This window comes from Equus asinus, chromosome 30 (assembly GCF_041296235.1).
Source record: "Equus asinus isolate D_3611 breed Donkey chromosome 30, EquAss-T2T_v2, whole genome shotgun sequence".
Classification (NCBI taxonomy): domain Eukaryota; kingdom Metazoa; phylum Chordata; class Mammalia; order Perissodactyla; family Equidae; genus Equus; species Equus asinus.
In genome coordinates this window covers 13830001-13844382 of record NC_091819.1, presented here as the reverse complement: position 1 = coordinate 13844382, position 14382 = coordinate 13830001, and the positions used below count along the sequence as shown (strand labels likewise).

The 14382-nt window shown below is 38.1% G+C and overlaps 1 protein-coding gene across 1 annotated transcript in view; it reads left to right on the top strand.

Annotated features, from left to right (window-relative positions):
* Nucleotides 1-14382, top strand: part of USH2A (usherin) — a 743449-nt gene that overhangs the window by 418983 nt on the left and 310084 nt on the right. The window contains exon 36 of the mRNA XM_070501449.1: nucleotides 10863-11014. Coding sequence (XP_070357550.1) covers nucleotides 10863-11014 — 152 coding nt within the window. The remainder of the gene's footprint in view (nucleotides 1-10862; nucleotides 11015-14382) is intronic.

Below are 14382 nucleotides of genomic sequence, written 5' to 3'. Positions count from 1 at the left end.
AAAATTTGAGCTCCCTAACCAAGTTTTAAAGATATGCGGTCATGAGAGAAAGGCCGTGTGCAGAGGGAGAAAGACCTTCGCAAAGGGAAGGCATGGACTGGGGGACCTTACTCTTTGGTTCCTGACTCTGTTTCTGAAGCTTCGTTTTTCTCCACCAAAATCTAAGAGAGCACCCAGGACATAGCAGGCACTCAATAACTACTTTGTTGATTGAATGAATAATCATTTACATGTATATACATAAAATAGATGCTTAAAAATAATTGGCCATGCAGTGTATACTCTTCAACACTTTGACTTTTTTTCCTCTTAACATCACGGAGTAGGCATCTTTTCATGTCAGTACATATAACCCGCCCTCATTTTTTCTAAAAGCTTAATAGAAGGTCATTGAATGAAATCACAGCCTTAAACCACCATGAGGCTACCAGGCGCCTGACTAGTCGCCATTCTTTGGAGCAGCTGCCTCTCATCAATACCCACTAACCATTACTCGTGAACAACACTGACAATGAGGTCAGGTGCTTGGTCCAGTAGACAGTCTTCAGATGGATTCCCGTTTATCCTGAGTTAGTTAGTGTTGCACGGAAGATTCAGCCAATAGTTAGAGCCTCAGAAGTCCCCAATTCTACAGGAAGGGCCCCCAGAACCAGCTGTTAACCCTTTCCTTCTCAAACGAAAGTAAACCAACAGGTTGAAAGTATAGAAGAAAAAAAGAAAAGAAAGTTGGTGTAGCTACTTTAGTATCAGACAAAGGAAACTTTCAGGCAAACAGGATTATTAGAGATGAAGAGGTATCTGCATAATGATAAAAAGGTTACTAAAACTAAGAACATTTCTTTTCATCCAAATGCACTATAAACTAAATGCCTGCAAAGATAAGTAATAGAGTCGGAGGTGATATATACAACACATTTTACTGTCAGAAGACTAGTGTCCACAATATATAAATATTTCTAGGAATCAATAATAACCTGGGGGGAAGATCAGAAAAAGCATTTCACAAAAGAAAAAATTAAATAGCTAATAAACATAAGGAAATGTGCTCAATCTCTTTCATAAGCTGGACAATAAAAAATAACACCAAAACAAATTACAATTTTACACATATAGTACTGGCAAAAATTTAAAGGTGTGACTATGCAAGGTCTTTTTAAGGATATGGAAAAATGAAACCTCATATGCACTATTGGTGGTAATGGGAATTGATACACTTTGAGGAGTAGCTGGGCATTATCTTGTAAAGTTGAACATAACTCAACTATTCCACTCCAGGATCTATACCCTAGGAAAATTGTACACATGTGCCTCAGCTCACATATAAAAAAATGTTCATAGCTACATTGATATAATAGCCAAAATGTGGAAATAACCTAAAGATCAGCAGCAGAATAAATAAATAAATTGTGCCATACAGGAATACTATACAGCCATGAAAGTGAGTGAAGTATGGCCAGCCTCAAAACATGGACCAAACAGTGAATATTATGTTGAGCATAAAGAGATGCAAAAAATATATAGAATATGATTCCATTAATATAAAGTAGAAACCATGCAAAAGTTAAATACATTGTTTAGGGATCCGTTCCTAGGTAGAAAAACAAGGAAATGCTTCTTAAAAAGTCATCCTAGTAATCTATGAGGGAGGGAAATTGTTGGAATCATGAAGAATACATGGGAGATTTGTAGGGTGCTGGCAACATTCTATCTTTTAACCTGGGTGATGGTTATACCGCTTTTTGCTTTTCAATTTGTTTTTAAAATATAGCATATTTTATGCACTTTTCTATGTTATTTTTTATTATAGAATTTTTAAAATCCAGAAAAAAATGGGTACATAGAAGCTGTAGAGTATAATGTTGGATACGCTGCAAACTCTGAATTCTCCAGTGCCAACCCATCGTTCTGTCACTTTCCAGCCACGTGGATTGGCCAAGCTATCAAACTACTCTAAAATGGGATTTTCTCCTCTGTAAAGGGAGGGTGAAACTCATTCCACTTTCAAAGATCTTTCCTCAGGATGAAATGGTGCCTGATTAAAACATGAATACAGTTGCTATCGTTTCAGCGTAAATGTCCTCTGACTCTCTTCCTTGTCGTGCTTCCCTATACAACAGTTTCCGTTTTGCATTTTAATTAAATGTTATATTTTGAGATAGTTATAGATTCTCATTCAGTTATAAGAAATTATGCAGAGGTTCTGTGTACCCTTTACCCCGTTTCCCCCAATGTCAACATCTTCCAAAACCATAGTGCACTATCACAAGGCTGATTCTGACGTTGATACAGTCAAGATACAATACACTTCCATCACAAGGCAGGACTTTTTCTTCTAATCCTCAAACTGGAAAACAATCTCCTTTTAAACCAGTAGTACAGAGGTAAGTTCGTTCTTTGCTAGCAGGCTTTATGTATTTTTCATGGCTCACTTTAGTCCATCTCTGATAAAGGTAGACCCTTCTCTTTTTTTTTTTAAAGATTTTATTTTTTCCTTTTTTCTCCCCAAAGCCCCCCGGTACATAGTTGTGTATTTTTAGTTGTGGGTCCCTCTAGTTGTGGCACGTGGCATGCCACCTCAGCATGGCCTGACAAGCGGTGCCATGTCCGCGCCCAGGATCCGAACTGGTGAAACCCTGGGCCGCTGAAGCAGAGCGCACTAACTTAACCACTCAGCCATGGGGCCGGCTCCCCAACCCTTCTCTTTTCTGACCAGCGATATTGTTACACCATATTGCAGTCTAACATGTCCCAGCCCTAAGCAGCATAAGTTTGTTTTATTAAAGAAGAGAAAGTATATAAAACTGTTAAAGGGGCCAGCCTGGTGGCAGAGCGGTTAAGTTTGCGCACTCTGCTTCAGTGGCCTGGGGTTCACCACTTTGCATCCCGGGCTTGGACCTATGCACCACTCATCAAGCCATGCTGTGGCAGCATCCCACATATAAAGTAGAGGAAGATGGGCACAGATGTTAGCTCAGAGCCAATCTTCATCAGCAAAAAGAGAAGGATTGGCAGCAGGTGTTAACTCAGGGCTAACCATCCTCAAATAAAAAAACAACTGTAAAAGATATTTGTCTCTTAGAAAACACCAAAAGCTCCTGCTGAAATGTGGCATTCCCACATCCCTGCCTCAGTCACAACTAGTTACTATCTACTCAGGAAAAGATGGCTTTAAATTTATTTATTTTTTCTTTTTGATATTTTTAGCTGTCCCACTTCTCCCTACCTCCATGGTCTTCCTACTTCAGTCTGTTATATATGTGACTCTAGATTAATTTTTCTAAATACGGCTCTTTAAGCCCCTACTCAGTGCATGAAAATGTCAACAGTTCTCCTGTGCATTGTAAAAATCTCAACTCCTTGGAGTGGCATTCAAGGTCCCAATCTCCCTTTGAAGGCTTTTTTACTATTAGACTTTAACCTAATGCAGCAAAAACAACAAAATACTGCACTCCTCAGGATATCTTTACTATACCTTGCACTTCCTTGCTCCCCTGCAGTGGTAAATGTCATTTCCCCACCAGAAACATCTTCCTCAGTCATTGCCTTTCACATTTCACCTTTTATGGAAGACCTGGCTGTTCTAAAAAGCTTTTAGGACTCATGTCAGCTAGAGTGATTGTTCCCCGCTCGAAGCTTCTGTACTTACTGTCTATGCCATTTGTTGGGCATAAAGTTTTTTGCGGTGCTTATCATTCTTATTTAACTCTCAGATTGTTATTTCATTTGACCTATGTTTAACCCTTTGCTTACTTCCATAAAGGCAGATATTATTTGTTATTCTTTCTGCCCCCCAAAGCAACAAGGATGGTACCTTTCAGGTAATTGACTTCCAATAAATATACGTTAATCTCTTCATTAGGCTCATCTCTTTTTTTTTTATAGAGCTTACTTTTTTTTCTTGAGGAAGATTGGCCCTGAGCTAACTTCTGTTGCCAATCTTCCTCTTTTTCTTCCCTCCCCAAAGCCCCAGTACCTAGTTGTATATCCTAGTTGTAGGTCCTACTAGTTCCTCCATGTGGGATGCTGCCACAGCATGGCTTGTTGAGCAGTGCGTAGCTCTGTGCCCAGGATCCAAACTGGTGAACGCTGGGTTACCAAAGCAGAGCATGCGAGGTTAACCACTCAGCCACAGAGCTGGCCCCTCGTTAGGCTCATCTTAATTGCTTTTAGGGCCAGAGTATGTTCGTCCGTTCTTAATTTAAGTGGAATTCCTAAATATTTTAGAAGCAAAAGTTAGCTAGAAATCAATACGAGAAGTGGTGTCAGGAATGGGAGGAGACTGTCAGGTTCCCCCCCCCCCCCCGTGAATTTATATTTGTATGACTTTGGAGCCTCTAAGGCTCCAGTCCCTTATATCTCTAACAAGGCAAATAACAGTTCTTATTTCTTGGTGGTGTCGAAGTTGATGGAAATAATTCATATAAAGAATGTAGCCCATTGTCTGACTCCAGGTAAGTGTTTGGTACACTTTTTAATAATAAAGTGTCTTATAATTTTCAAAATATTTAAGTGACATTTCAAGAACTTATCATTTTACTTTTCCCAAAGCTATTCATACATGTTCTATACTCTAGTCACAGAAGGAAAGTGTCTCCTTAAGCCTCTAGGTATATTCATTAGTTTTTGTTACTCACTTTTGAAATCTAAGGTAAATGAAAATGGTTGTATTAATAGATATTTTTGACTTATTACTTACTAAATCTTGTGTTTTTAGAACTGAATTATGCAATATTTCACATTATATTAATTTTTATTTATATCAAAATGTCTACTAATAAAAATAAGTTATGAAATCTGCCTGCATATCTTGATAAGAAATAGAGTGTTCTTTTCAAATGATATCTCTTATTGTCCACAAATTTACCAGGAAGTTTGACTGTGTGTCCTTAACTCAGGATTTTACAGTTAACGGCCTTGCCCAAACCAAATCAGGGGAAATGCCTACACTTGCCTCAAGCTCCCTTTTTGAGGGCATGTGTGGAGACCAGCTCTCAACCACAATGGGATCCCATTTTGGCCTGACCTTGAGATCTGGTGATTGGCTGGTAAGATCTGGACCAAACGACAACACTTCGAGTCTGTTTCATTGTCATGACCTGCTCACATTGACCCCAGCTCCCTGATTCTGGGATGGGGAACTCTCATGTTGCTAGTACTCAGCGAAACCCTGATTAATCACTGATTGCGTGTGGCATGATCAGATATGTGTTTTGAAAAATTCCCTCTGTCTCTAGTATGAAGAATGAATTTATGGAAGCGTAAATAATGCACCAAAAGACTTAGGTGACTATTATTCTCAGGTAGGAGATGATGGCAGCATGGACCAGGTGGCCATGGAGATGGGGAAAGATCAGTTTGGAAGGGAAAGTCTACAGGGCTCAGTGATGAAGCTGGTCTTGGGCTTGAGGTAGAGTGGAGTGGGAAAAATGACTTAGAGGGTAGACAACACTTACCCAGTGTACACTGGTTCTATAGTTTGGTTCTACAATTGATCTTTTAGCCCCTCCTACAAATGCTATCAAATATTGGTTGCCTACAGAATTCTGGGTAATTCTGTTTGTGTGTGTGTGTGTGAGATCTCACTTGACTTGAAGTTGGACTTCCAGCTCATCCACTTCTCAATTTGGATGCATCCTAGATACTAAAAAGGGTCTGAGCAGTTGAGTTAACTGTCACAAATCTCACTTAATTTCATTCTCAGCTCATTTGCCATGTACTCATCTTACTCCAAGCCCTTCTCTCAGTGACTGTCTATTATTTCTTTATCCATAGTTGCAGATGTCACGGTTATCCAGTTTCCCAGCATAGCTTTCTGGGAGTCGACTTGCTAGAGGCAGGTAGTCAAAGAAGTGACTTTTGAGAGACAGTCACTGAGGGAAAATGGAGAAGAACTCAAAAGGCAGACACAAGAATTGATAAAGTGTAGCCAAGGAGTGACGTTAAGGGTAGAGCTGGGTAGGTATCCTATATCTCACCAGTCCTCGAGGGTATTACTGACTTAGAGAACATAGTCTTTGATGTCCATAATGCATAGTTTGAGTCACCACAAAATGTTTCAATTGTATTCGTTAGACTCTGTGTGAGAAGACAGGTAAGCGTGTAGCGCTTGCTAGAAAGATTTCCTTCAAAAATGGTTACGATTTTTAAAGTTTATCCCTAAGGGAAGAGATTTAGCTATAATGAAAATTAACTTCTATAAAATATCTCATTTCCCAATGTGTCAGATAAATGAGATATTATGCACATAATCCTAGCATAAAAGAAATTCTCTGTTTCCCAATTATGGAAGAAAAAGGAAATATTGATTTGGGTACTTTCTATTTCAATGTTGAAAGCAGGTCAAATAGATAGCATTTCAGGGGTCTTAACAATTTCTTTAAGAGCTTCTGCAACACATTATTTGCACATAAGATTTTTTTTGGTGAGGATTCAGTGATTGCTTAGCAGAGGACCTGGCACATGATAATTTCTCTTCATTATTATTACTACTGACTTTAATCCATTTTTTTCTTCTCTTAAATTTTCTATGTACTAGTTAGTTTTCACTATGTATCTTTCATTTCTTAGTTTTAATTCATTTGTGCTTTCGTGTGTCTAGAATTAAGTGACATTAAATCAAAACCTTTTGGTAAGTGTTCTTAGAATTACCATAGTTGGTCACAGTGGAATAAAGCAGAACAGATGCTGGCAGCTGCACTTTTTTGTGGAGACATGGTGGTACCTGATAGGAAAATGAAGACTCTTTCTCAAACATCTGGAAATAAAGGAAATGGACCTGTTTTCAGAAAGAGAACTGGGGGCTGGCCTGGTGGCATAATGGTTAAGTTTGCGCACTCCACTTCAGCAGCCCAGGATTCAGGGGTTTGGATCTCAGGTGTGGACCTACACACTGCTCATCAAGCCACATTGTGGAGGCATCCCACATACAAAATAGAGGAAGATTGGCACCTATGTTAGGTCAGTGACAATCTTCCTCAAGCAAAACAAGGAAGATTGGCAACAGATGTTAGCTCAGGGCCAATCTTCCTCACCAGAAAAAAAAAAAAAAAAACAAAGAAAGGAAGAAAGAGAAACTGTACAAAGTTATCTTCAAAAAGGGAAATGGGTTAGAGCAGTAGCTTTATAAAAGTATTAGCTCATTTAAATTTTAAAAAAGCTTTAATCCTAAAGGATGTATTGATCAAGATCTAATTGGTCAAACAGAAAATGTGGTAGGTATGTAAGACAAACTATATTTAATACAAAGAGTTGGTTACAAAGGAGTTGGAAGAGCTGGACGAACAAAAGGAGAAGGAGCAGGTACAGGAAGAACAGAAAGGGTGACTGCCAGTGTGCTGCTAACTTCTCTGAGATGGAGCCTCAAAGCTGCCTCCGCTGCTGCTTGCTGCTGGATTTTGCTGATTGATGCTTGAACCATCAAGAGATGCTGCCCCAGCCAGAGCCAAAGTGCCACTGAGATTCCACTACTGATGAAGCTGAAAATGCCGAAGAGATGCTTCTGCTGCCTGGACCACCTGAGGCCACAGCTGCTTTTCCCCTTTGCTGACCTAGCAACAGCCAGCAAAGGCCTCAGCTCTTGGAGCTAGAAGCTTGACGTTTTCTTTCTTCCTGCTTCTGCCCTCCTAGCAGGGTCTCCTACTGATGAAACCTGATAGGAAACCAGCAAGCAAGAGAGCTGGAAACGTAGCTAGGCTCTCAGGCTCGGCACACAAAGCAGACTATAGACACGAGGAGGTCGGGCCATGACTAGATGGATTAGATGAATAACCAACTTAGCAATTCAGCATCCATGCACACTCTCTTCTACCTCCCATTACCTTCCACTACCAACAGTAATCCTTGCATGCTTCCACCTAACGTGGTACTACTATGCTTTGTACCAGTGAAGATGCTCTCACCCTCCATCACCGTATTCCATATCTGGGTGGCATTAATTTCCTTTAGTTTAGACACAATCCACCTGGATATTCTGCAACTTAAAAACTAAAGTAAATTAACACCCATTAACTTTCTTTATATAAATCAATAGGGAAAAGGAGGAGGAAAATTAGTTATTATATGCAAATCTCTATGTAATAAGCAAGAAATGAAACATGATAATATCTGTAAGTCTTGTTTCTATAACTAGTTTAATGCCATAGTTGATATTTACAACTTCTTCCCTTTGCCCTCAGCCAGTAGCTCATCTGTTTGGGGTTCGTGACCTAGTGAGGCAACCCAAACCTTCATTACTGAAGACTCTGTGTCAGTAGTGGTCCTGGCTTGGGTTTCTGTAGACTTTCAATCCTTATATGTTTGGACCTGGTCAGATAAAGAGATGCCCTTGAGAATGTCCTGGGTGTCAGCATGCAGCTGGAAGCTAATTTCTCCTTCCAGATAGTGACTTTTTTCTTTGCCTATTGGTAAAGTTGCATGAGCATCACAAATTGCCCGGTAATATTCTCAGTTTTTTGGTTGCAACCCATGATATAAGCATTCCTCTTTGTGGGTAGAGAAAACAAGAATATTTTGTGTGGCTTATTAAGTGTAACAGTGAGAGGAAACACTCTGGCTACCTCCTCTCTATTCCCATTCCCATGTGTTCTCACTATAGAAAAATCAGCATCAAATACTTGTCCCTAGTTCAAAGCAGATGCAGCATCCTGTGGGAACTCCCAACCCACAGGGTGTTGTCACTCAGTTTGAGCTGTAATGTAGGCTTCAAGAGTCTATTCCTCAATGTCTCAGGCTATGGGTTGATGAGATATATAGAAAGATGAGTAAGTTCCATGGTGCTAGCTCATTCTCTACTTCTTTTGCTATAAACTGATTTCTTAAAAGCAGTGTCGTGGGGGGTATCCTGACAATGGGCGTGGCATTCTATTTGCAGACGATGGTGCTGCTGGACTATTGTGAGCAGGTTCTAGAGGTAAGCAATTCCCTGCCAGAAGAGAAGGATGCTTGGGGAAAGAGCTCCTGACGCTATGGTCCTGCCAGTAATGCTATCCCTAATATGGTGATGGATAAGGATTGATCTACTTTCGAGACTTTAGCAAGACCAAATCTGATGTTCATAAGGCTGAGAGTCAAGTGTCCTAGAAGCCCTTATCAGGGACTTCCTTGATGACCTTGACTTTGCTAGAGTCTTTTGTTTCAAAACGCATTGCTGGGGCTGGCCCTCAGCCGAGTGGTTAAGTTCCTGCCCTCTGCTTCCGTGGCCCAGGGTTCGTGGGTTCAGATCCTGGGTGTGGACCTACACATCACTCATCAAGCCATGCTGTGGTGGCATCCCACATAGAAGAACTAGAAGGACTTACAACTAGGATGGACAACCGTGTACTGGGGTTTGGGGGAGGGAAAAAAAAAAAAAGAGGAAGATTGACAACCGATGTTAGCTCAGGGCAAATCTTCCTCGCTAAAAAGCAAAAACAAACAGCAACAAAAACTCATTCCTTCCCCGAATCTGCTATCTCTGAGCTATGCTTTAATATCATCTTTTTAGCGAGTCTCTCTTCATATTTCAGGTATCTAGGTATCTCTTTTTTCTGTAGCCTTCGATTTTCATTCTATATTGGATGCTGATATTTTTTTACGCTGCAGGTTCATTAATTTATTCATTTAATTAACATTTATTAAGTGCCTACTGTGTTTTAGCATGGTGCTAAAGCTCTAGAAATACACAGGTGAGGGAGAGTCAAGATTGCCTTGGGGATCCTTGAGGATGTCAGGCAATTAAACAAGGAATAATAATCCTAATAATGTGATAAGGGGATAAGCACTATGATGGAGGTGTATATGGGAGAAACACCTAACTTCTGTCCGTGGGGAAGTCTGTCCGACAGAGAAACACTTAAAATAACTCCTCAAGAACACACTCAGGGGGCCACTATGAAATTAATTTTACTTTGAAAGAGGTTCTAATTTAGCATGTAAGCAAAGTTTTGTTTCCCGCGGTAGAACATTTAATCAGTTTGGGGATTCTATATTTCCAGTGAACATAGATCCCAGCTTCCTTTTGATGAAAATGTCTTGACTGAATAAATCAAATGATTATACTCAATAACCATTTAATGTCTCATCTCTTTACGAGTTGATTTCATGAAAATAGTCATGACTTTCCTTCTGAAATAAATTTTAGTTGATAATTAAACCAGCAAACGATAGCTTCTCGAGCCCATTCATGGATGTATGTCTCATGAATGTAATTTGTGCGATTTGTGCAATTTGTGAAGGCTTTTTTGTTTAGGTGGTTTAAGGTTGGAATTGAGAACATGGGCTCTGGACACAGATTGCCTTTCGAATCCTGACTCCAACACTTGCCAGCTCTGTGACCTTGAGCACGTTCCCTAATCTCTCTGTGCCTGAATTTTCTCATCTAGAAAATGGTGATAATAATACTGCCTCTTTTATAGCAGCACTGTGAAGAGAGGGTTAAAAGGAGTTCATCCACATGAGGTGCTTAGAACAGTGCCTGACACATCCTGATTAATGCATAATGCATTAACAAATAAGGTCATTCTACTTCTAGAGCACATCTATTAAGGATTCATTTTAGAAAGCCATAAAAATTATAAATGTACTTTATTCATTTTGGATCTGGAACACAAATGACAGCAGTTAATGTGATGCCATAGAAAGCTTCCCACCCTGGGACTCTTGGGTTCTATTTCTGTCTCTATTAGTTGGCTTAACTTGATATTCATGGGTTTAAAGCCTTTTTTATCCTTTGAAAAGAGATAGGGTTTAGACTAAGGGAAGTACCAGATACTGTGATTCAGCAATTCCAGGAAATTAGAAATCACGTCAAGAAGTGCTTGCTTTCCTTAAAACATTCTTTTCTGTTGTCTAGTGGTCATACTGAAAGCTGATTATTCTCTTCCTAGGTGTTATCACAAGTTATGGACTCTACCTAGACGGTGTATTAATTCACAATTCCACAGAACTCAGCTGTCACGCTTCCGGCTTTGCTCCTTGGAGCTCACATTCCTTCAGAGTCCAAGCGTGCACCGCCAAAGGTTGTGCGCTGGGCCCGCTGGTAAGTCTGTGAATTTGTATTCCGGGAATGCATTAAATGTCAGATGACAATGAATAGCAAGAAAGAAGTAAGTGGTGGTGACTCACTCTGCACAGCTAGCCTTTCGAGCAGGATGGGAGATTTTTATAAAATTTCATTTAAGAGTTAGTAAGATTTTATATTCAACATAAATTTCAAGACGGCACATAGGCCTACTGCAGGTCAGAAACTGCATTTTGCTGAAATTTCGAAAGGTAAATTGACCAGTTTAGCAGGCATACATACAATTTTGCCTAATTTAGTGATACGTCTAAAGTGGATTTTTTCTTACTTATAATGGGCTCAACAACTAAGTAAGTTTGTGATTAAAAAGTGAAAATAATCAAAAGCCTGTGACTGCTACAACATGGCAACACTGCTCCCCAACAAGTATAGTAATCAATTAAAAGGTTGAATTTGCCTCATCTGTTAGAATAAAATATTTTAATTTCATTAGTGTGATACAGCTTCATAAGAACAGTATTTAAAATTACATTAATATCAGCTTTTGATAGCCACATTTCAGAAATCTATAATGTATATCTATATTTCATTAGTCGTTAAAAGATTGACAAAATTATGCTTTTTATTATTGGTATAATTTTTAAAACCTAATTAATAGTACATAATTGTCATAGACTAGCACGATACTCTTTAGTTTCCAAACATCCCATTTTAAATGCTTTTGTGCCTTTCTCTTGATTAATTAGATTTAGCTTCTTTTAACGGAAATGCCCATTAGTTTTAGATTTTTTTTGGCAATCTTTGCTAATGCCCTATCATTTTAATGCACTCTGTCTTCATTGAAGAGTATATTATATAAATATTACCTTGAAAAACAGCTCTACCATTTAATTTTTGCTTCCTTATTTTTGATCACACCTCCCATTTCATTTCAGAGATTGGTTACTTTCCAAGTTGCTAACATCATCTATCGGTGGAGCTGAGCTGTAGTCTTTATTGCCATTACGTATTTTATGGCCTGCTCTGATGGTTACTTATTCTTAAAAGCAGGAATGGCAATTGGCCAGTTTTTCTTCTCCATTCAAAAAAAGAAAAAGAAACAAAAGAACACTTCGCTTGAAACTTAGACTTTTAAAAATATAAACTCACACTGTGGGTGTGGCTACTAAATTGGATCCCACAGTGTCTCCTGACGTTCTGGCAACTTTAAACAAGGGGGACACAGTTATTGATTTGCATCCTGTGCAGAGAGTTGGCCATGTTAACCTTAAGAAATCAAATGCCACAATGCGTGATGGGAACGGGGACAGTAGAATTGGATTGTAAAACCTACTCCCCCACGGCTTCATCCATTCTAGACTCAGTCCTTAGCACTTTCCTTTATCCTGTGCTCAGGATGCAAACACTTTTCCCAAGTCAGTGATCCGTCTCTAATCACTGGAATTGAACAACAATATCTTTATTTAGAACAAGTCAACTATATGCTGCTAAGAAGTTAAAACTCACAGTCTTCAATTGATTTCTAAAATATTTTTGTAACGATTACAGTCCACATTATGCGCTTAAGAGATTACATATCTGAGTATTCTAAATAGCTCTGGATATCTATCACAATCAGGAAGGATAGTTCAGATTCAGCTCTTTTTCGTTCATGATTCTTTTGTCCTTGTTGATTTCAGAAATCTATGAATCAATCTTAAAAGCCAGTCTTTCCTATCATTAAATTATAATATGATATTTGACAAAATTCAGACAAATGTAGCAATTGTGTATGCGTATCATTTAAAGGTATTCTTTCTCTAAAGCTCAATGTTATAACAAACATTTCATTGAAACAGAAAATTTACAATTTCTATATTTAAATCTTTTGCTGGCAGAAATAAAAGAATAAATTTTTAAGAATCTATTGTGTTTGTTCACCTAACAACATTTCTTAATGATGATTCTTGGTTTTTAGAAAGAGAAGCCTTTTTATTTTACATCTCTTATTTCTTTCTGTGCATGTGGGAAAATACTATTCAATGTTTTCTGTGACAAATATACTCTATAGCCTCAAATGTGGTACGGTTTATCCTCAAAATTGGCAAGTTGCCCATATAATAAAAGAAAAAATAGTAAAAAAGGACAAATTCAATAAAATTAAATGAAATACCAAATTTAAAATAAAAATGCATACATCAATCCCATATTTTTACCGCTTTAACGTTGTATTAGTTCAATATGTTTTCTTTTCTTAGCCTGACCAAGTTTGTTACCTGTTATTTGTGGTTCAGAAGGAATTGCTCTGTACCCAGCTGAAAAAAGATTTCCTGTGGTTTGTTCAGTTCTTGTCCATTTACACAATGTATTTGACTTGTAAAGAAATTCCAATGTAAAAAACTATTTGCAATGCCTATCATCCTAATTTTAAGATGCTAATATGCCTTGTCAAATTAAATCTAGTAATTGGGGTTTTATAAGAGTTTGAAATAATGAAAAAAATCGGAAAATACAGCAGAGAAAAACTTTTTAAATGCTCCTTGTTCTCAATTGTATTGTTGAATTATGTTACAGAGAAACCCTTCACATTTTGTGTTTCTATAATAAAATGCAGTGAATTTGTGTATAGGAAAATCAGTTTACTTTGTTTTTTTCCCATTTAACCAATGTTAGATAACATTGGAATCTAAGATTGGGAATTTTCTGACTGTGTCTGAGCTTGGGAAATTCATTAGATTCAGTTCTCCAAGGACGCTCTTAAAGATGAAGTCTGCAACGATAGGTCATTGTTGTGGGATATGGTTGAAAAGCTTCCTTGGTTTCTTGGCGATGGCATGCCTACACAGATAAACACACTCAGACACACGTGTACATGTACTTGCCTTTTCACGTTCATTTTTTACAAAAAAACAAATAAATTTATTTAAGACACCTAAATCTTAATGGCAATATATGTTGTGGTCAAGAGAATCCTATATGGGAAATCTACCCTAAATTTGCTATTATTCCTCATGCCTCCTTGGGAAACATGCTTATTCCACTAAACCTCAGATTTCTCAACCATTACAAAAGAAAAATAATACCTACTTTAAAAGGAGTTTCTGTGAAAGTTTAAATGAAATATTATGTATATAAGAATTTCTAGTACATGGTAAGAGTTTTATTGAGGATAAAAATTTTATTAAAACATTTGTACATTTTCACTACATTATTTGTTTTCAATTTTTTTTTCTGTGTCAAGGGAAGTTTCTGGTTGAAAGCCAAGCTGACTTTCCAGAATTCGTTTTCCTTAACATTCTTCAAAGGCAAGGTAGATAAACAGGTAAAATTTTCAAAAAAGATTAAGTCAGAGAAAAACAATCCAATTGCCACATTTAATGTGGAGTAAAACCTGGAGTATTTATCCA